Raw genomic sequence first — 20,811 nt, 5'->3', positions numbered from 1 at the left:
TTTCCTGTTCCTCTGTGGTCATACGTAATTTCCGTTTCAAGCACTTATACGTAATTTCCGTTTCAAACGCGAAAATAATTCTATATATATAGATATATATTGTGGAGAATCAGCCCCAGCACAGACAGGCAGACACCGATGGCTCAAGCAGACACACGGTTATTTACACTATTTACAAATGAATAAAGTCCTCCACACAACCCAGTGTCTCAAACACCAAACACCCTCATGTCTGGGCCTCTTAAAAGTCCTGCATTCACCACCTCCACTACTCTCCTCCGAGCTTCATCCTCTTCCACCCGACTCTGGCTGACGACTGGAGGGAGGCCGTCCCTTTTATTCCCACCCGGACGTGCTACAGATTCCCCATGATGAGCTTCCTGCGACACTTCCTGGTGTGGCAGAAGTGCCGCATGAGCACCCGGAAGCACTCTGGGTGTCTCTGGTATTTCTTCCGCCAGCACCTCCAGGTGTGGCGGAAGTGCTGACTTCCAGGGCTTCTTACTCATCCGGGCGCCCCCTGGCTGTGGCCATAGGCCCTTATAGGGTTGAGCTTCCATGCTCCATTCCCATGGCCGCCATACAAACCAGGGCTGCTGCCCTCTTGTGGTCCGGGGGAGGCATAGTCCCTCTCTCAGTCCTTCTAGGAGTCCCGGCAGTGCACAGCCCCCAGCCGCCCACCACGTTACATAATAATAAAAAAAACTTTAAATCTCATCCTTGTCAAGGTTCTGAAGCAGAGCTGTCTTACCTCTTTATAAAGGGTTGATAAATTTTGAGTTGAGTTTTGTTAAATGCTGGTCAGGACTACTGTAAAAGGAGTTCCTGAGGTTCATTAACACTAGCCTGGAGAATTCCATGGCAATTTGTGGCACATCAGAATGCAACATATTAGTGTTTCTCATAACTGATGAAAGCACAATCAATAAATATAATATATAAAACTACAATTGCATAAATAGACCACATTAAGCTAAAAACAGAAAAATAATACCTGTTTTTCTTTGAAAAGAGCTGGCCATATGGTGGTACGAATGCTAGCAGGTTCAAGATAAACAAGATGTGCAGTGATACACCATTCATTTCCAGTAGTACCTTAAAATAAAGAGATTTTGGCAAAAGATGTCATCAAGAAAGTATTTCGGGGTGACGGGGGTGGGAGGAGCAGTTTAGCTGGGGGGTGGTTCTCAATGATTTAATGGTGTAGCAGTTGAATCCAGCAGACTGGCATCATTTTTCTACAAACCATTTGAAAACACAGTACTAGCACATAGTTTCCACTAGGTAAAAATGTACATGTGCATCATACAACCAATCTCATGATGTTAAGATACTCTCCAAAGTCCTAGCTAGAAGGATTGAGAAAGTGCTCCCTTCAATAATATCACAAGACCAAACCAGATTTATTTAAGGTAAAAATTTGGCTTCCAATCTTTGATACCTAATTAATGCAATATATTCACTCATAAAGTCTAACACTCTGGAGATCATATTATCTTTGGATGCAGAAAAAGCATTTGATATGGTTGAATGGGATTACTTGTTCACCACTTTGCATAAATTTGGATTTGGCTGATTTTGTGCATGGATCAACTATTGTATACCAATCTAGAAGCTTCAGTTTGTATTAACAACATTTTCTCAAACTACTTCAAACTAGAAGTGGTACTAGACAAGGATGCCCCTTGTCACCACTGCTGTTTGCAATCATCATTGAGCCATTGTTTACTTTCGAAATGCATCAGAGATAAAAGGGATTTTAGAGAAGGACATGAACAGAATATATGACTATATGCAGCTGATATGGTACTGTATATATCAGACCCACAAAAGTCTGTGCCCACAGCCCTAACAGCACTAGCAGAATTTCAAAAGATATCTGGACTCAAAATTAATTTGAACAAAAGTGTGCTCTTTCCAGTGAATTCTATAGCAAATAACATTAGATTGGACACTTTCTGTTTTATAATTGTGTATAATTGTCATGTTTTAATATTAAATTTAAACATCACAAGTAAATATAAAGCTCTTTTTCAACAAACTTTTGCTGTTTGCATGGACAAAATTAAACAAGACGTGCATAGATGGCGTACACTCCATCTTACTTTAGCAGGGAGAATTAACATTGTCAAGATGAATATCCTCCCTAAGCTTCTGTTTCTATTTCAAAACATCCCCATATACATTAACAGATCTTTTTTTATGAAATAAGATTCAATCATAACCGCATTTATTTTGAATTCGAAAAATCCACGCATTCAAAAGGTGACCCTACAACAACCTAAATCGGAAGGCTCTACCTAATTTTCAATTTTATTACAGACGGCAAACATATAAGCTATAAAAACCTGGACATTGACACAAATCGATGAACACACTTACTTGGTCTGCAATAGAACTGAAATCCTGCAGAACTTCTTTATATTCCTTGCTTTGTACACCAATAAATACAAGGTTTCATCAATATGCAGTACTAACAACCCAATTATCCTTCATTCACTCAGAATATGGAATCAATTTAGGAAACACTTCAAGTTAGAGAATATTTTATCTGTGGCACCTCTACATGATAACCACCTCTTTCCACACTCTCGAACTTAGAGTTTTTAATGTTTGGGAAATGTATGGGTTTAAATCATTTAGAGATTTGTATATAAATAATGTCTTTGCATCCTATGCACAATTACACTCCAAATTTAATTTCACATCAACATTTTTTTTCCAATATCTCCAAATTAGAAACTTTGCTAAACAAAATCTACCCAATTTTCCTCACCTGCCACCTATTTCTATTCCAGAAGATATATTGATCAGTCTTGGGGGACTCAGATAGCATTTCTATAATATATAAAAACATTTTAAAGTCCCGTCTTTTTAAAGATCCCAGAGTACAGTGGGAAAATGATCTCTTACTTAACATTTCAGAAACAGTGGCAGGCAGCCACACACAGAATTCTCTAGCTCCATATGTGCAAAACATTCAATTATTCAACTTACAATCTTTTATGGCACACATCTACTGTATCTCATTTAAAATTGTCCAAAATGTTTACAGGGCAAGACCCAACCTGCAAATGTTGCAATTGAGCTTCAGCTTCACTGGGCTACATGTTTTGGGTGTGTACCAAATTAACATCATTCTGGACAAATCATTTTAAATGCCTATCAGACAGCCTTGGTGTCACAATCACTCCTAACCCATTAATAGCTGTGTTTGGTGTACAGTAATCCCTCGCTATATTGCGCTTCGCCTTTCGCGGCTTCACTCCATCGCGGATTTTATATGTAAGCATATTTAAATATATATCGCGGATTTTTCGCTGCTTCGCGGGTTTCTGAGGACAATGGGTCTTTTAATTTCTGGTACATGCTTCCTCAGTTGGTTTGCCCAGTTGATTTCATACAAGGGACGCTATTGGCAGATGGCTGAGAAGCTACCCAACTTACTTTTCTCTCTCTCTCTCTTGCGCTGACTTTCTCTGATCCTGACGTAGGGGGATTGAGCAAGGGGTCTGTTCGCACACCTAGACGATACGGACACTCGTCTAAAAATGCTGAAAGATTATCTTCACGTTGCTACCTTCTGTGTGCAGCTTTTAAGTATGCTGCACGGTGCTTCGCATACTTAAAAGCTCAAAGGGCACGTATTGTCTCTCTCTCTCTCTCTCTCTCTGCTCCTGACGGAGGGGGTGTGAGCTGCCGCCTTCAACAGCTTTGTGCCGCGGTGCTTCGCATACTTACAAGCCAAACAGCCCTATTGATTTGTTTGCCCCTTTGAAGAGGAAGATATGTTTGCATTCTTTTAATTGTGAGACTGAACTGTCATCTCTGTCTTGTCATGGAGCACAGTTTAAACTTTTGAAAAAGAGACAAATGTTTGTTTGCAGTGTTTGAATAACGTTCCTGTCTCTCTACAACCTCCTGTGTTTCTGCGCAAATCTGTGACCCAAGCATGACAATATAAAAATAACCATATAAACATATGGTTTCTACTTCGTGGATTTTCTTATTTCGCGGGTGGCTCTGGAACGCAACCCCCGCGATGGAAGAGGGATTACTGTACTCCCAAATGGGCTTAAAGTGGAGAATGTCAAACAAACTGTAATTACCTTTACTTCACTACTAGCATGAAGACTTATCTTGCTCATCTGGAGGAATTCCAACCCACCTCTTTCAAGTCAGTGGGTAACCAATGCTATATACTATTTGAAATTGGAAAAAAAAAATTTTCACTTAGAGGATGTGTTCAAAATTTTTTTAAAACCTGGCAGGAGCTAATCAGTAACATTCTAGAATAAGCATTTATATTGGGGGGAAAAAAGACACTTTTCTCTCTTCACTTCTCTCAACAGTTTTACTCTGGCTGTTGGCCTTTCTCTCTTTCTCATAGGTGGGGGTAGATTTGAATTTAGTTTTGTTAAATTTGACTTGATTGTATGGAATGTTATATGATTTTAATAAATTCGATAAAAGATCCAAAAACAATGTATATGTAAGTGAAACAACAGAAATCATCTGGATGTGGTGCTGTATGAATGGCTATTTTTACCTTACCGGAGTTCAGCATTGGTTCTTTCTTGGCTCTTGATTGACCTTAATTGCATAGCAGATGAGTCCTCGATATGTAGAAATCATACAGGGATGATCACCCCAGATTGTGGACTATTTCCCAATTCTTTTAATGACACAAAGGAGAACATACAATGCTGAGCTACAGCTCCCCTCACTAATTGCTACTCCTTCCTTTTTTAAATAAATAAATAAACTTGAACTACTGCTTAAATAAGCATTGTAAAAAGTATGTGATTTTAAACGGTTGTAACTCGTAGACTTGACAAAGGTATCATTAGAGACAAAACCCTATTTAATATGGTCTGATATGCATTTCTGTGATTAATTGTTGCTGAGGTATTAAAAATGTGTTTGAGCACGTTGTTGAGTCTATGTCTGTCTTAAAACCAGTTGGGCTGGTTTCAGAGGGTTTTGGGGAGTGGGATTGTTAAATGATATAAAAACAAAGTGTAATAATAATAATAACACATTCAATTTATAAAGTTTCTTTCCCATGCTCAAGTAGCTTAATCAAAATAGTAAATAGTTACTTGAGAGTGAATACACTGTTGCAATCGACCCCCAAAAATCAAATATGTGCGCTTTCATCTTCTGAACAACTGAATCTTCCCCCACCTCCTTCTGTGATTTCAGAGCACTAACACATGCAAAATGATTTGAACAAAGTACATGACATAGTTTTTAACGTTCAATTAACAAATTGTTTTAGGTTTTGCATTTTTGTACCAGCTAACTCATTTTTTTCAATTACAGTGTGTGAAGGATTCCAGGGAGTCAATGGCCCAAACCCCCAACACGAACACAACAAGAGTCCTGGGTGCAAATAAGGGATGGTTTATTTAACACTATTCCTTCTACAGTACCACAAACTATCACAAAAACACAGGTTTTTCTCTCCTTTCAATTCTTACCACCGCACTGCCCTCCTCCAGTTGAGTGTTGCCTTTCTTCCTCCCAGCTCCGACTCACCTGGGTAAGGGAGTGCGGTCCCTTTTATTAAGAACCCGGGAGTACTTCTGGTGTCAGGTCCACTGCCCGATGGAAGCAGTTCCTGGTCATATGAAGGTCCATTACAGCAGGGAGCTTGTCTCCCTTCAGCACCCTCTTGCGGTACCCAGTGACCCCAGCAAGGCTGCTCTGCCAGACTACATTTCCCGGCATGCCCTGCTGACTTCCCACTGGGCACTGATATCCAGGGGTGCTGCCATCTAGTGTCCTGGGGGAGTTAGAAACCCCCAGTGACATCATCTCTTTCCGGTGGGCTGTCCGTCTATTCTTTCTGTCTCTCTCTTCTGGATCTGATCCCCTTCTCCTCCCCGTCCAGGATGCCTGTCTGCTTGCTAGGAGCCTCCTGTCTGGGTAAGGAACCATCCCCTCTTCTGGCCGTGATGCCCGTCCAACCCATGTGGCATTTACAGGTGTCCACTGAGGTCACACAACAGGATTTTCCAAATACACAAGGCTAAAGTTCACCATGACTTTTAACAATGTATAGAATGAAAAGGCTGTCTATATGAACATCCACTAAAATTACACTTTAATTTAAAGCTTTTAAAGTGCACCATTAAGTAATACTGACAATGCTCTTCTAGTGTGTACATCAATTGCAAGGCACACTTAATCTTGTGTGATAATTTTGATGTTGTCAAATAGCATAACAGGCACAATTATGGGATGACAAGAGAAAAAACACAATGACCCAGCTTAATTTGCTAACTCCACACAAAGTGTCTGGGTTGAGATTCAAACATGCAATTTAGAAGTTGTGATTAACAACTTCACTTCCACTGCACTACCATGCCACCCAACTTAAAATCAATGACATTATTATTTGCATAAACATTCTTGCCTAGATGTATTGTATTATTTTTCATATTGTGATAAAAAACAACAATAATTTTATCAATATGCTTAATAGTGAGAGTGTTGAGTGGAAATCTCACACAGAGATTTTTGTTAAAGTTTCAGAGGAAAAAAACAAACATTATGTGTTTTTTTTAAGTATTTAACTCAGGTTTCTGAATCTTAAGCATATCATTTGTGAATACTAAGGGTGAAACAAAAATCACACTCAAGTCTTTGTTTGTTCATAGGATACACAAGATTTTGAATGCTCTGAAATCTCTTTTCAAGAGAGTAGAAGCCAAAAAGATGAACTGGAGATTTACTCTGAGAAACCCAGTCGGACCTCAATGGTAAAAAGGGACTCTGGCACATCAAGCAGAACACAGAAAATGCAAGAGAGTAAGTGAAATGCCTAACAGGTGGTTCAGCTTGTCATCCACCTATTTTCAGCTCTGCTTTTTCCAGTGAAGGTTGTGATTAAATTTAGGCTCTTTTATTTAAGTAAACATAACATATTAAACTGAGTTAAAATATCAACTAGAAATTTAATTTATTGTTATTTCTAGTGCCAAATTCCACAGATGAGGAAATACTACATGAAGCAGATCCAACAATTGAAAATGAATCTTTGATGTCAGAACAGCCTAAAACTGACAGGACAGAGAAACTATTGGCGACGCACAGTGAACCAGTGATTGTGGAATGTGATGAGATTCAGATTGATGCAGGAAATGTGAGTAAATGTTATTAAAAGTCAGAAGACATTTAAAATGTATTTTTTCCAGGTTTACTAAGTTGTAGTTGCAGCCACATAAACATATTTACCATATGCAGGATCAGTAATAATTAAAACTAGAATCCCTAAAGCCTACAAAAAAACTTGTAATGCCAGGCCACCTTAAATTCCCTCACACTTCCTCATCATTGTCTTTTGTTTTGCAAATGTGTCGATCAGCACCAGCAGCAGGTCTGTTTATCTGGGTGTGAGATGCTTTGAATTGTATAGGGTAAATAATACAATATATCATGATTAGGAACACATACATTTCATGTGTGTTCTGTGTCTACTACAATCTGTGTAAATGTAGGATGACAGGAAATGCGTGGCAAGAAATATCAAACACATAACTAGAACAGAAACTTTTTTCATGGTCTACTAATAATTGGCAAAATGCTGACGTGAAGTGTATAATGTGTGAAGACTGAAGTCCAAATATCAAATAAACACTTTTACAAAAGACACAGATTTAGCAAGACAAGGGTACTGCACACATACACATACACACACATATAAATCTGCATGGCTAGTGAAGAGGTAAGAACTGCTGTCTCTAAGACGAGAGGTTGTGGGTTTAATCCCGGGTCCTTCATGCATTAACTGTTTTGAGTAGTGAGTGGGCTATTATTATTACTATTATAGAATAAAAACATACATTTGATTTATTTGAGTCTGTAACACCAGGTGGAAATGTATGGTACTTGTAAAAGTTAGCGTTTTGTTTTATTATTCACTTTCATTCTCTCAGTCACGTTCACGCTCCCACTGTTTTGACACTGTTAGTTTTCAAATAAAGATGTGCTATAACAGAGGTGAACTCGGATGAGGATGAAGGTTCTACATCAGAGAAACAGGACAGAAACGTCCATTTACAAATAAGAACACCGCAACTGCACCAGGCGTAAAGGCGAAAGATGGCCCTGTTTGGATGCAGCAATAGGTTGGGCGTCATCCTGCCAGTGAATCTGCCACATACATGTCCTTCAATGAAATATCTGCAATTTGCCCAAAAAGAAGTCTATCTGCATTCTCAGACATCATCTGGATATGGTAACAATACCCATATAACTTGTGATGGACGACAGGCATGGGCTGGGGTCCTGAAAGGAGTGGTGAGATGATTCATTACTTAGCTAGGAGGCTGCTGTACTAAATGGCTGATAGGAAAGGCACGTTGTTCCCTGCCTTTGCCAGGAGGTGGTAACCTCAGAGTGAATATGCTGGCATCCCAGCAGGGATGTACTGAAGTTTTTTACCAGGCCGAGAAACCAATGTAATGGAGGGGTAGGCAGAGATGATCTATTTGGACTAGTGGCACCCCAGATGCATTAGAGGGTAGTATCCCTGGGCTAGGATCCCCACATGGACAATGCATGCTGGGACCTGTAGTCCCATAGGACAGCCCTGCTGGATTCTGTGGTGGCCGCCAAGGGGAGCTGCTGGGATTAGTAATCCTTACTTTGTGGGAGTTTCTTTTGATCTGGAAGTGCTTCCAAGGTGCTGTGCCCTAACACCGGAAGTACTCACAGGACCATGACAAAAAATGCCACTCAACCTCATCCAGGTGGATGAGGATGGACAAAGCTTACTGGGACGTGTGTCTGTATGGTTGTGTCTGGGATTTGGGGTGCTGCAATGCCCCCTACTCTTAGCAAACCACACCATGACAATGCAAATTTATACTAAGCAGTACTTAAACATGGCATGAAGTCCTTCAGCAATACATTGTTTTCAATAGAATCAAAACGATGTCTTAGGTTCTTCATATTCTATATCACTAGCATTCTGTAACCTTTCTAGGACTTCATCAGCTGTAGGTTTTCTTTTTTTTTTCCCTAGTAAAACTTCAGGTCTTATTACACATTAGCCAAATAATGAACATATACTGTACTCTCACAGAAGCTTGTGTGTAAAGATTCATAAAGATTAACTGTCACATATGCAACATATTTACTGCCTTTTACTCACAGCTGTGACATGTAGTACAGTTGACCAATCATAGACAACTATTCATCATTAAAAATGTCTGTAACTCACCTATACAATGGTAATGAATCTTTCACTGTAAGTGGCTCTGCATAGTTTGGATCTTTGATCATAGCAGTTCACTGCGAACATATACAGTATATATGCAAATTGGCTATTTTACTAATGAAACAGAGCAGAAAACATAGAAACAAACGACTTACTTGAAAGAAGACACTCTTAGGTAAAATGCCACTATTGCTTTTGATTGACTTTTAGGTTTATTGCAACATACACAAACATCTTTGAAATATGGCAGTGTCTCTCTGGCAGGACACATCATGCATAAGTGGCTACAATGTATTTTGTATCTTAATTAATATAAAATGATTGGTTATTTTTTTCTGTTTCTGTCTGAAAATAGGGTATTAAAAAACGCCATTGCATAAGTCCAATATCCATGTGAATAACAAAAACCTATGGCACTAGTCTTGAACTAAAGGTAAATTAGCAATAAGACTACAGTAATCCCTCCTCCATCGTGGGGGTTGCGTTCCAGACCTCCCCGCGAAAGGTGAAAATCCGTGAAGTAGAAACCATATGTTTATATGGTTATTTTTATATTGTCATGCTTGGGTCACAGATTTGCGCAGAAACACAGGAGGATGTAGAGAGACAGGAACGTTATTCAAACACTGCAAACAAACATTTGTCTCTTTTTCAAAAGTTTAAACTGTGCTCCATAACAAGACAGAGATGACAGTTCTGTCTCACAATTAAAAGAATGCAAACATATCTTCCTCTTCAAAGGAGTGCGCGTCAGGAGCAGAGACTGTCATAAAGACAGAGGAAAGCAAACAAATCAATAGGGCTGTTTGGCTTTTAAGTATGCGAAGCACAGCGGCACAAAGCTGTTGAAGGCAGCAGCTCACACCCCCTCCGTCAGGAGCAGAGAGAGAGAGAGAGACAGAGAAAAACAAACAGTCAAAAATCAATACGTGCCCTTCGAGCTTTTAAGAGAGCAAAGCACCGTGCAGCATGTCGCTTCACGAAGCAGCTGCACAGAACGTAGCAACGTGAAGATAATCTTTCAGCATTTTTAGACGAGCGTCCATATCGTCTAGGTGTGTGAACAGCCCCCCTGCTCAATCCCCCTACGTCAGGATCAGAGAAAGTCAGCGCAAGAGTGAGAGAAAAGTAAGTTGGGTAGCTTCTCAGCCATCTGCCAATAGCGTCCCTTGTATGAAATCAACTGGGCAAACCAACTGAGGAAGCATGTACCAGAAATTAAAAGATCCATTGTCCGCAAAAATCCGCGATATATATTTAAATATGCTTACATATAAAATCCGCGAAAGGCGAAGCGCGATATAGCGAGGGATTACTGTATAGGCATTACAGTGAAAACTGAAAATTCTTTTTGCTGATTCAGTGAAATCAAGATGGAAAAATCAAATACCTTAGCCTTTTTTTGCTGCACTTTGCTGTTGACATTTTAAGAAATCGTCCAGCTTTATTATATGTAATAGGAATTCAAAAAATAAATGATATTTTGATTGGAGGGGAGACTATTTAGTTAAAGCCTTGATTACTGCTGGAAGAAGAGTTGGTGGGACCAGCAGGGGACGCTTACCGTGTGGTTTGAATGTGAATCCCAATGCCTCAGTCCAGTGATGGGGACACTGTGCTGTATAAGTGGCGCCATCCTTCAGATGAGACATAAAACCGAGGTCCTGACTCTCTGTGCTCATAATGGATCCCTGGGCATCCTTTGTAATGAGTAGGGTGTAACCCAATGACAAAGCTAAATTGCCCACCATGGCTTAGTCATTCTGCCCCCCTAATCATCCCCTGTATCTAATTGGCCATCTCTCTCACCACTTCACCACCTAACAGCTAATGTGTGGTGAACATACTGACTCAAAAATAGGTGCCATCGCATCATCCAGGTTGATGCTACATCTTTTGCTGTCTTCTCCTGTTCTTGCTCTTTCTTCCTAATAAAAGTGCCAGGTGGCTTTGACCTTTTCATAATTGATTACAACGACATTTACTGTTTATTAAACATTTTTAGTTATTATAAAAGATATAGGTAGATAGATACTTTATTAATCCCCAAGGGGAAATTCACATACTCCAGCAGCAGCATACTGATAAAAACAATATTAATTAAAGAGTGATAAAAATGCAGTGCAAGTTAAAAAATGCAAGGTGGAGAGTGCAAGAAAGGTATAATAGACAATAATCTTGTATAGTGTTACGGTTTACCCCCCACTAGTGGAACTGAAGAGTCTCATAGTGTGGGGGAGGAACGATCTCCTCAGTCTGTCAGTGGAGCAGGACAGTGACAGTAATCTGTCGCTGAAGCTGCTCCTCTGTCTGGAGATGATACTGTTCAGTGGATGCAGTGGATTCTCCATGATTGACAGGAGCCTACTCAGCGCCCTTCACTCCGCCACAGATGTCAAACTGTCCAGCTCCATGCCTGCAATAGAGCGTGCCATCCTCACCAGTTTGTCCAGGCGTGAGGCATCCCTCTTCTTTATGCTGCCTCTCCAGCACACCACCGTGTAGAAGAGGGTCCTCGCAACAACCATCTGATAGAACATCTCCAGCATCTTATTGCAGATGTTGAAGGACCCCAGCCTTCTAAGAATGTATAGTCGGCTCTGTCCTCTGTTGCACAGATCACCAGTATTAGTAGTCCAGTCCAATTTATCATCCAGCTGCACTCCTAGGTATTTATAGGTCTGCACCCTCTGCACACAGTCACCTCTGATAATCACTGGTTCCGGGAGGGGCCTGGGCCTCCTAAAATCCACCACCAGCTCCTTGCTTTTGCTGGTGTTCAGGTGTAGGTGGTTTGAGTCGCACCTTTTAACAGAGTCCTTGATTAGGTTCCTATACTCCCATCAGGCTTAGAGACCAATACGATTAGGCTGGACTAGGGGCTATGGCTTTCTTCAATCACCCCCAGTTCCAGCATTTGCTTGATCTCCAGTTCTACTTCATTCCGTTTTGCCTCCGGGAAAATCCTGTCTGCCCAGGATAATTTCAAGAAGACCAAAATATGCAAAATGTGTACATTTATTTATGTAAGACACAATGTGCTATTTTTACATAAAACATGCTGCATCCTTGGACTCAACTGTCCCGTTGCATGGGGTGGCTCACCTATTTACCTACCCAAAAACATTCAAAGTATGCCCATTTCTAAGCCCTACTCCCTCTCTCTGCAACTTCTCAACTTACTGCCTAACTCCAAATTCAATAAAGCATTTTCCACAGGGCAGCTTTAAAACAAGTCCCAAGGCCGCCTCTGGAATCAAAAGGTGCTTCTACTTGTGCAACATTGCTTGCCACTGGCTGCCTCTAGAATTTCAACATTGATGAACCTTCAGTTTCCTTAAAAAGGTCATATCTGCAAGGTAAACATCCCTTTGCCTGATTTTAAAGGGTAATCTAGTCCCATCAAGGGTGCAGATTCAAATACAATTACAAATCTTAAAGTTACTTAGTCTTGTCTGAGAAAACAGTGAAGTTTCAAATATCAAACATGCTATATGACTAGTATGAGCTTGTGATTTGCATTGCTTATATAAGGGTCAGTATTAAATTGTAAGTTATCATCTAGGCAACCTATTACGCCCTTTGTGAATATGAAATGTCAATACTGTATATCTACCTGTGTGTTCTGGTTTAATTATTTACATGTTTGTTTATTTTTAGAAAAAGAAAGCGTGCATAAAGTAATTGTAATGTATCTTAAAGAAAGAAAGTGTTGGTTTTTATATGAATATTGTAATTTTAGTAATTTAAAGTTAAGATGGATACAAGTACTTGTTGAGGCCATTTTATTTTTGACTTTAGTTTTCTACTTACATAGATTCAGTATATTCAATTTGAATTGGAACATAAATGATACAGACTGCAGAATTATAATTGCACCTTTTTTGTTTCAGGGTAGAAAAGGTGAAATTGCTCCATATGGTTGCATCAAACTTCAAGTGATTTTCACTCCAATAGTCCCTGGTGAAGTACACATGAGTTTTGATATTGTGTTTTCTGATCCCAATTCTAAATCAGTAAGTCTATTATAATAAATTTTAGATGTTTCTGTAATTGCTTAGTTTTAATGCTTCATACCTTAATTAAATTATTTTTTCCTGTAATTATTATGTATGCCTAGAAACATAAAGAAGTATATGTACAATCAGTATAAAAGAAGTGATGAAAGAGTTAGAAAATGACTGCATCAGTTTGCATTTGCAAATTGATAAAATGTCACAGGCAATATTTTATTTCAAAACACACTACAAGCACAACAGTCTTGGCAGTAGCTTTATATCATTAGGACAGAAAGTGTTGCTGTTGTTAAGAGACACAGTATAAAGTTCAAAATATAGTGGGATAAAGGACAGTTAGTGGTTTAGTAACCAAAGAGGAACACTTCCTTAATACCAAGTTTATGCCACTGTCTCCTGACATGAATTTAAAGAGTGTTGGTGTGAGAACACCCTATACACAGACTTAGTTAATTGTGAAATTACATACTATTTAAATGTATTTACTCTGATGGGATTATGGCAAAGTTGCTATTAATTTGCATAACATGGAACATGTTAAAAAAAACAAACTTCTCTCTCTCTGCCTTTTTCATGCATTAGCCCTTTCATTTCAACTCATTGTTGCCTTGGAAAAATTTCTTTGCTTAGCTTCATGTCATTCCTTCCAGCATTCTTAACTATGACATGTCAGTGTTGCCTCTGCATATAGTGTTTACAGTTGTACAGTATTTTATAATTTTATTGTATCATTGATTTATTTTGAGTTTTCTTCCTTCAGTATTGTTTTAGGTAATGTGGTGGCAGTGATGGCAGTGTCTTTGTTTGTAGCTTTTTTGTAGTGTTTTAGCGTTAGACCAGAACATTACTAAACTTCCTGAAGAGTTATTTAAAATTGTTTTTAATGTCACTACTCACATGTTTTAGCAGGGAGCAGTTTTTGAGCATTTTCAGCCAAATGCTTATTCTATTGAAATCAATGGTAATGCTCATAAAAAGCTGGTAAAAGAAAGCAGAGAGTTTTGGGGGCTTTTTTATAGAAAGTCACACACTCTTCCTATATGAGCAAGGAGTGAAGCAATAAAATCGATGTCTAGACGCAGCTCTAGTACTTTGGTCGTCTAGTGACAGCAATTAAGTAAAGTGTGCACATACTTTGCAAACTAGTGACAAGAATTCAACAGAAGTTGTTGAAATACATTTAGTTTTAAACAGGTTAAAGTTTAGTACAGATGTTTTAACATATAGACAGAGTGGTAGCGCAGAGCTAGCATTCCTTCTTGACAGTGCCAACTGTATGAGGTTTGCATGTACTGCATTTGCATTTCTGGATTGACTGGTATTAGTGAGTGTGTTTAACTAAGTATTATTACCTGTTTTAATACTGAAAACTGGAAATATGTTGGTAATACTTTTCAATTAAGAAAGTCACATTTAGTACCTTGTCATTTAAATAACATCAATCCCACTTTTCCACCCTTTGTCTGAGCCCCCTAGATGAACAATGGCCGCTGCATCACCAGAACACACTGTTTGCAAACATCATTAGCAAATAACTAAACAGATACCTTTAATAATAGGTTTCTGTTGCTGGATGGCATTCAGCGCAGTTTTTATTCTGCTTGACTGTGTTATTGAGCCCTGGAAAAAAACGATGCACCATCAACCACATTGGCTTCTTGCTTTACACCCACTGCTACCATAATCACTGCCTTCCAGTGACCCAAAACTGGGCAGTTTAAATTTACAACTTGACATTTGTAGGATTAAATGTATGTGAATAAAACATATCTTCAATTCTTTTTAGTTGGTTACCACTGTGCATGTTAACCCCTTTATCACTAGCTGTTGCTAGATGACCGGATCACACACTTGCATGATTTTGCAACATTAGCAGCAGGTTTTTTTTTGTCCAAAATGACATAAAGCCTTCTTTTTTCCTCACATATCAAGTGTGTAACTTGGAATTTTTCAGGATGATGCCTGTTTCATTACATTACAACAAACTAGACGAGAACTGGCCATTAAGCCCAACAAAGCTCACAAGTCCTATCAGCTTAATTCTTCTAAAATAACATCAAGCCTAGTTTTGAAAGTTCCTGAAGTAAAACTATCTACCACACTACTTGGCAACTTACTCCAAGTGTCTATGGTTCTCTGTTGGAAGACAAACCTCCTAATGTTTGTACAAAATTTAACCTTAACATGTTCTTACTGAATTCATTTTAAATTAACAGTCTTGATCTACTGTAAAAATTTCCTTCATAATTTTGAATACTTTAATCATGTCTCCTATTATCTTCTTTTTATTAAACTGAGAAATCATAGAAGTCCATTCTGGAGACCAAGGTTATTATAGTTTTGACTTTTTATATTAGTTTTTATTTCTATATTTTTTCTGACCTTACTTGGAAATTCAGTTTAGTTTTAGTTTTCATTCATCTTGTGTTTTTAGTTTTAATTTAGTTTTTATTTTACAAAGACATTTCTGTCTTATTTATATATATTAGTTTCAGTTTTAGTTTTAGTAATTATGGTATGGTTAAAGAGCTACTATGGAGTTTAGTTTTTGTGTCACAATGAGACAGAATTGTACACTTGACGGGTTTGGATACAATATGAGTTTAATGTTAGTGGAAGCTTACTACACTACACAACATAGTTTACTATTTGGTTATGTTTTTGTCTGATAAAAACAAGCATAATCAAAACCAGGTACTGAATATGAACAATTTTACGCAATTTTATCATTTTTAAAATATTTTCTATGTCATTTGAGCTGAACTTATTTTCTTTTCCTTTTATTGCCCAGAATGGGCCAATTTGTAATGAAATTTAGGTGAATTTTAAGGTGTGAGGGTTTTTTACTGTAAATGTCTACAGCAAACAACATATCCTGCTCCAACGACAATGTGCTTATAATGAATGCCTTCAATATTGCATTCAAAAATCTCAAATGATGGGCTTTATTTTCTTCCAGCTATATTGATCTCTGATTCCATCTCAGGCACAAACAATTTATAGACAGAATTTTGCCACCAGCAGGCCTTAAACGATATAAAAAATTAGAAAACAAGATTTTACTGTGCTCTGACAGGTGTGATCATTAAAATCATGCGGGCTTAATAAGAACAGGACTCTTAGACTTGAATTAGTGTGCTGACCCCACCTAGCTGTATTGAGGGAAACAAGCATGTAGTGTCAAGGTTAGGGGCAGTGCGACTTGAATAGCCCATGCATAAGAACAGTAAATCCATAATGAGAAGAGCAAGAGCTGGTAATAAGAGTATGGGCAGGCACAAAACAACAGAGACGGCATCTGAGATTAAGAACAATATATACATTATCTAAACCAGTTTATCCAGAAGAGGTTCACGGGAAACCTGGAGCCTACCCCAGCAGGTTTGGATGCAAGGCAGGAAAATCCCTGGTATACAATATGTATGATATGGCTGATGTTAAGAACAAAAAGAATATGATATTTCAACTATCTATTTTAAAAGAGAGCGAAACATTGAAAAAAGGGGGACAGATATTTTAAAACATTAATCTGCTACTGGATTGTTTTCACAATATCAGGTGTTTTGAGCTGTGAATATTAACTAAAAAAGATAAATGAATAAATATAGCATAAATACAAAAAACACATTAGTATGTTTGGCTTTTCATCACTTGGCAGACTCTCTTCACCTATCTATAGTTCAGTAGAGACATTGCCAACTCGGGAATTTTACAAGGTTTGTATCACTTCGTCGTTAAATGACGTTTTTAAAGCAAAAGTGATTGGTCATCAACTATATGCTGATCTTGTATGATGACCTTGTCACTCTCTCGATCAGTGCCGTTTTATTTTCAAAAATTGGGAGTGGTCTCCGCTAGACGTTCTTGTATACTCCGATATGGGGATGGCTATATAAGGAGTAAACCGCAAGACAATGATTATATTATGTACATTAAAGAACCATCAACAACAAATCAAATCAAATTAATAATATATTGAACAATTATTATAAAAGTAAAGTTGAATAAATCAGACTCTGCAGCTGCATGAATAAAAAAAAATTGAGTATGTGTTCAGGTAAAGTACCATTTCTGGTTGATGGATTTTGCCCAAAAGTTAATACAGATCTACAATTTTGGAGTAACAAACACAAGCCAAATTTCATCCATCCATCTAGCTGCGTTATTGAGTTATCGTGTTTATACACACACACACACACACACACACACGGATAATTCCAAAAAACTGTATTTTCGGACTCGGGAGGTCTAAAACGTTAAGATTCATCAAAATCTCGAGGTTGAATTTTTTTCATGATTACTATACTTTCTATACTTTGTATACTTCGTGTACGAAGTGGCAGGTGAATTACTGTCAACAAAAAGCAGGCACCTGATAAATAAACTGAAATGTTACTCACTCATGATTTTTCTGTCCATATGGAATAGTTTTTGTTGACCAGCACATTCTGATTTCAGGTGTTTAAATTACATCTTGATTTACAAGTGCAAAGAAAGGCGGCACGTAATTCGCTTTCTATTCCACACGCTTTATGTGCATACTCAGCAGGCTCTGTCACCACAAATGCTGTGTGAATACTCACCCTTCGTCACCAGCTGCCGTTCACTGGATGAATATGTGTGGGCAGGTCATGGTGAATGACTTTCAGTTTTAGAGTTAACCCTAACCCTAATTTCAGTTAGTCTTTCCAGCTACTCTGATAGTTTCGGTTAGTTTTATTTTTTTATTTCGGTTTTGTTAATTATTTTATTTGAGTTTACGAAAATGTTTTTTTTTAATAATAGTTTCAGTTTTGATTTCAGTTTTTGTTAACTATAATAACCTTGCTGGAGACACAACAATCTTCTCACAACATGACAGCACTTTGCAACCTACAAAATGGAAATGATATCAATCATAAATTTCTTTGCAAAATACTTCTTTGAAAACACTTAAAATGCTTTAAAAAGCTCAAAAAACATATGAAAAGTCCCTGAAAACACTCAAAAAAGCCTGTAAAACATTTGAAAAAATACTTTGAAAAAGCCATTAAGAAATTTGGCAAGCATTAAACAAAGGCTGAAAATTTATAATATTTAAGCATGAATAGAAAGGGTGGTTATTTTAGGAGATGTTTTGGATAATTTGTGCCACCACTGTAGGCATAGAAAGTATGCATATGGTTGGCCATAGTTGTCTGTGCGATTTTATATTTAATGGAGTAAAACGACTAAGAAACTTTAATTAGTACTTCACAGTAAATCATAATAGTCATATGAAAATTATCTGCTATACTATTGGAAGTGCACAGTTTATGAATTTAAAATGAACATTAAAACAAATTGTGATGTCTTCTAAAGAATTTGAAGAAACATAAAATTTTTGCACTGGAGTCATGTTTATTGGTGAATTACTCTACCATTTCAGGAGAATGGACAGAGTTTCTTCTTTCTCCAGATATATATCTCCTGGTACTGTGTTTCTCCTCTCACTTCTCAGAAATGCACATTAGGATAACTTGCGACAGTATACTGTCAGCGTGGGTGTGTAAATGAATCTGCCCTGAAATGGGGTCTCATTGAGGGCTGTTTCCCACATTATGCTCAAGCCTACTGTTACTAGCATTGTCTTCAGCACACCATGACCTTTATTAAAAAATACGTGGGCTTTTGAGAAGAGAAGGGAAAATGTGCTTCTTATGAGAAGGCACTGTTGTTTTCTAGGAAGATATATGATTTACTTTTATAATATCTTTAGCCAAAGAAAGATGGGTGAGCAAAGTACAGCACCATTACAGCAACAGAAATTTGTCATTACAAAATTTTATAATATATTTACAATTCTTTATTCAATTAAGCAATATGGCTACTGGCCACCAACTGAAAACTGAACTTTATTTGGTGTCTCACTGGTACTTCATAGCAAAATCTTACTAATATTTTTTTGGTCAATTAGACAAAAAATGTTGAATAGAGAGAAATAAAATTCTAAATGCCTATTTGTTCACTCCATTAAGATATGAATTTGTGATCTCATTGTTGCATATTATAAACTTGTTGTCTCTTTTGCTTTGCGCCCTCCCCCACCATAATCTATTATCTATGGAGGAGAGTGAATATCTGGATGGATTGGTGTGTTTGTGTCACAGTTTTTTGAGGATGGTCTAGAGCTAAAATGGCTGGACGGAAAAGTACCAAACTCAAAACCTAAGCCTGTATGAGAAGACAATGTTCTGATTAGTTTTAGAGGCAAATCATGCAAGAGAAAGATTCTTTTGCTATTGTAATGACCTATTTTATGATCAAAAAGATCAGTATCAGATAGGTAAATAATTACTGAAATGTTATAGAATATTTTGGGTAATTTGGTTCCTAGGGCACAAAGCCTGCTGATTCTCACATCCAAATTTTTGAGATAACAACAGCTGGACCTAACAATGCGTTTAGTGGGTTTGGGAATGCTGTTCTTCACTGATGTTCACTTTGAAGCACCTGGGAGGAATGTGAAAGAATAAAGATGTAACAATTTGATTCAGTATCATTTGGGCAATAACAGTACTTTTAGCTGTGTTTTTTAACAGACTGGTTTGAAATTAGTCCAAGGAACAGATGTTCTGTTCAATTTTAGAGATATTATACAGTAATATTTCTTGCTGTGTGATGAACTGAAATTTACCACGGTGGTGTACTCATGAGATGACATTTTGCAGTTCAGTAGTCGTAGACCTGTTTACTCTACAATATTATGCTTTTTTGCTTTTTATAAAAATAAGTATATTAAGTCATTGCTACTAATATTAGGTAAAATTTTGCTAGTTAGTATGTACAGTTAAAGAAATTCAAGGATCATTAATATTTTCATCCCTTAATTTATAGCAGTATTGTAATCAGATCTTATAGAGGGTTTTCATACTCTTGACTATGTGTTGCCTATGACTAGACTATCTTGGATCTTTATTGTCCTCCACTTATACTTTCAACTTTGGCATTCCAATTTAAGAGTAAATGTGTTATTGTCACTCTCTTTTTACTTTACTTACATTTTCTTTGAGATGAGTTGCTTTATCATAAGCTTTTTTCACATACTGCACAAGTGTTAGTTGATTTTTAAGTTATAAAGTATAAGAACTTAAGTCTTTATACTTTTGAACGCTTTGCTTTACAGTCCAACAAAAATAGAGAACAATTAAATATAATGGAATTTTGGCCAGGTTTAGTCATTATTTCATTAATGATCAATTTTCTCCAGATATAGTTGTTATTTTCATAGTGATAATGTTTCTTTTTTTAAACATCTCAGATTCCAATCCATGTTTGTGGAGTTGCAAGTGACATGCCTGTATGGGTGACAAGGCCAAACATTGACTTCAAGATCTGCATGTATGACAGACTTTATCAGGACAGCATTTCTGTGCGTAGCAGGTACTTAAAAACTGTATTTTTGTTGCATCCTCTCAGCAAGGCTTTTAATCATATAAGAAATTCCTTATAACATTAACATTCTGCTGTGGTCAATATTTAATTTTTGCTTTTTAAAGACAGTAGTCATTCATTTAAGGACAATTTACATTTTTTTTTTTTCATGCA

The 20,811-nt window shown here is 37.5% G+C and overlaps 1 protein-coding gene across 1 annotated transcript in view; it reads left to right on the top strand.

The window, feature by feature from the left end:
- cfap74 (cilia and flagella associated protein 74) overlaps positions 1-20,811 on the top strand; it is a 525,252-nt gene that overhangs the window by 260,999 nt on the left and 243,442 nt on the right. The window contains exons 18-21 of the mRNA XM_051931357.1: positions 6,666-6,816; positions 6,984-7,150; positions 13,123-13,245; positions 20,525-20,646. Of these exons, the coding sequence (XP_051787317.1) occupies positions 6,666-6,816; positions 6,984-7,150; positions 13,123-13,245; positions 20,525-20,646 (563 nt within the window). The remainder of the gene's footprint in view (positions 1-6,665; positions 6,817-6,983; positions 7,151-13,122; positions 13,246-20,524; positions 20,647-20,811) is intronic.

Source organism: Erpetoichthys calabaricus, chromosome 8 (genome assembly GCF_900747795.2).
Source record: "Erpetoichthys calabaricus chromosome 8, fErpCal1.3, whole genome shotgun sequence".
Classification (NCBI taxonomy): Eukaryota; Metazoa; Chordata; class Cladistia; order Polypteriformes; family Polypteridae; genus Erpetoichthys; species Erpetoichthys calabaricus.
This window is presented reverse-complemented; position numbering and strand designations above follow the sequence as displayed.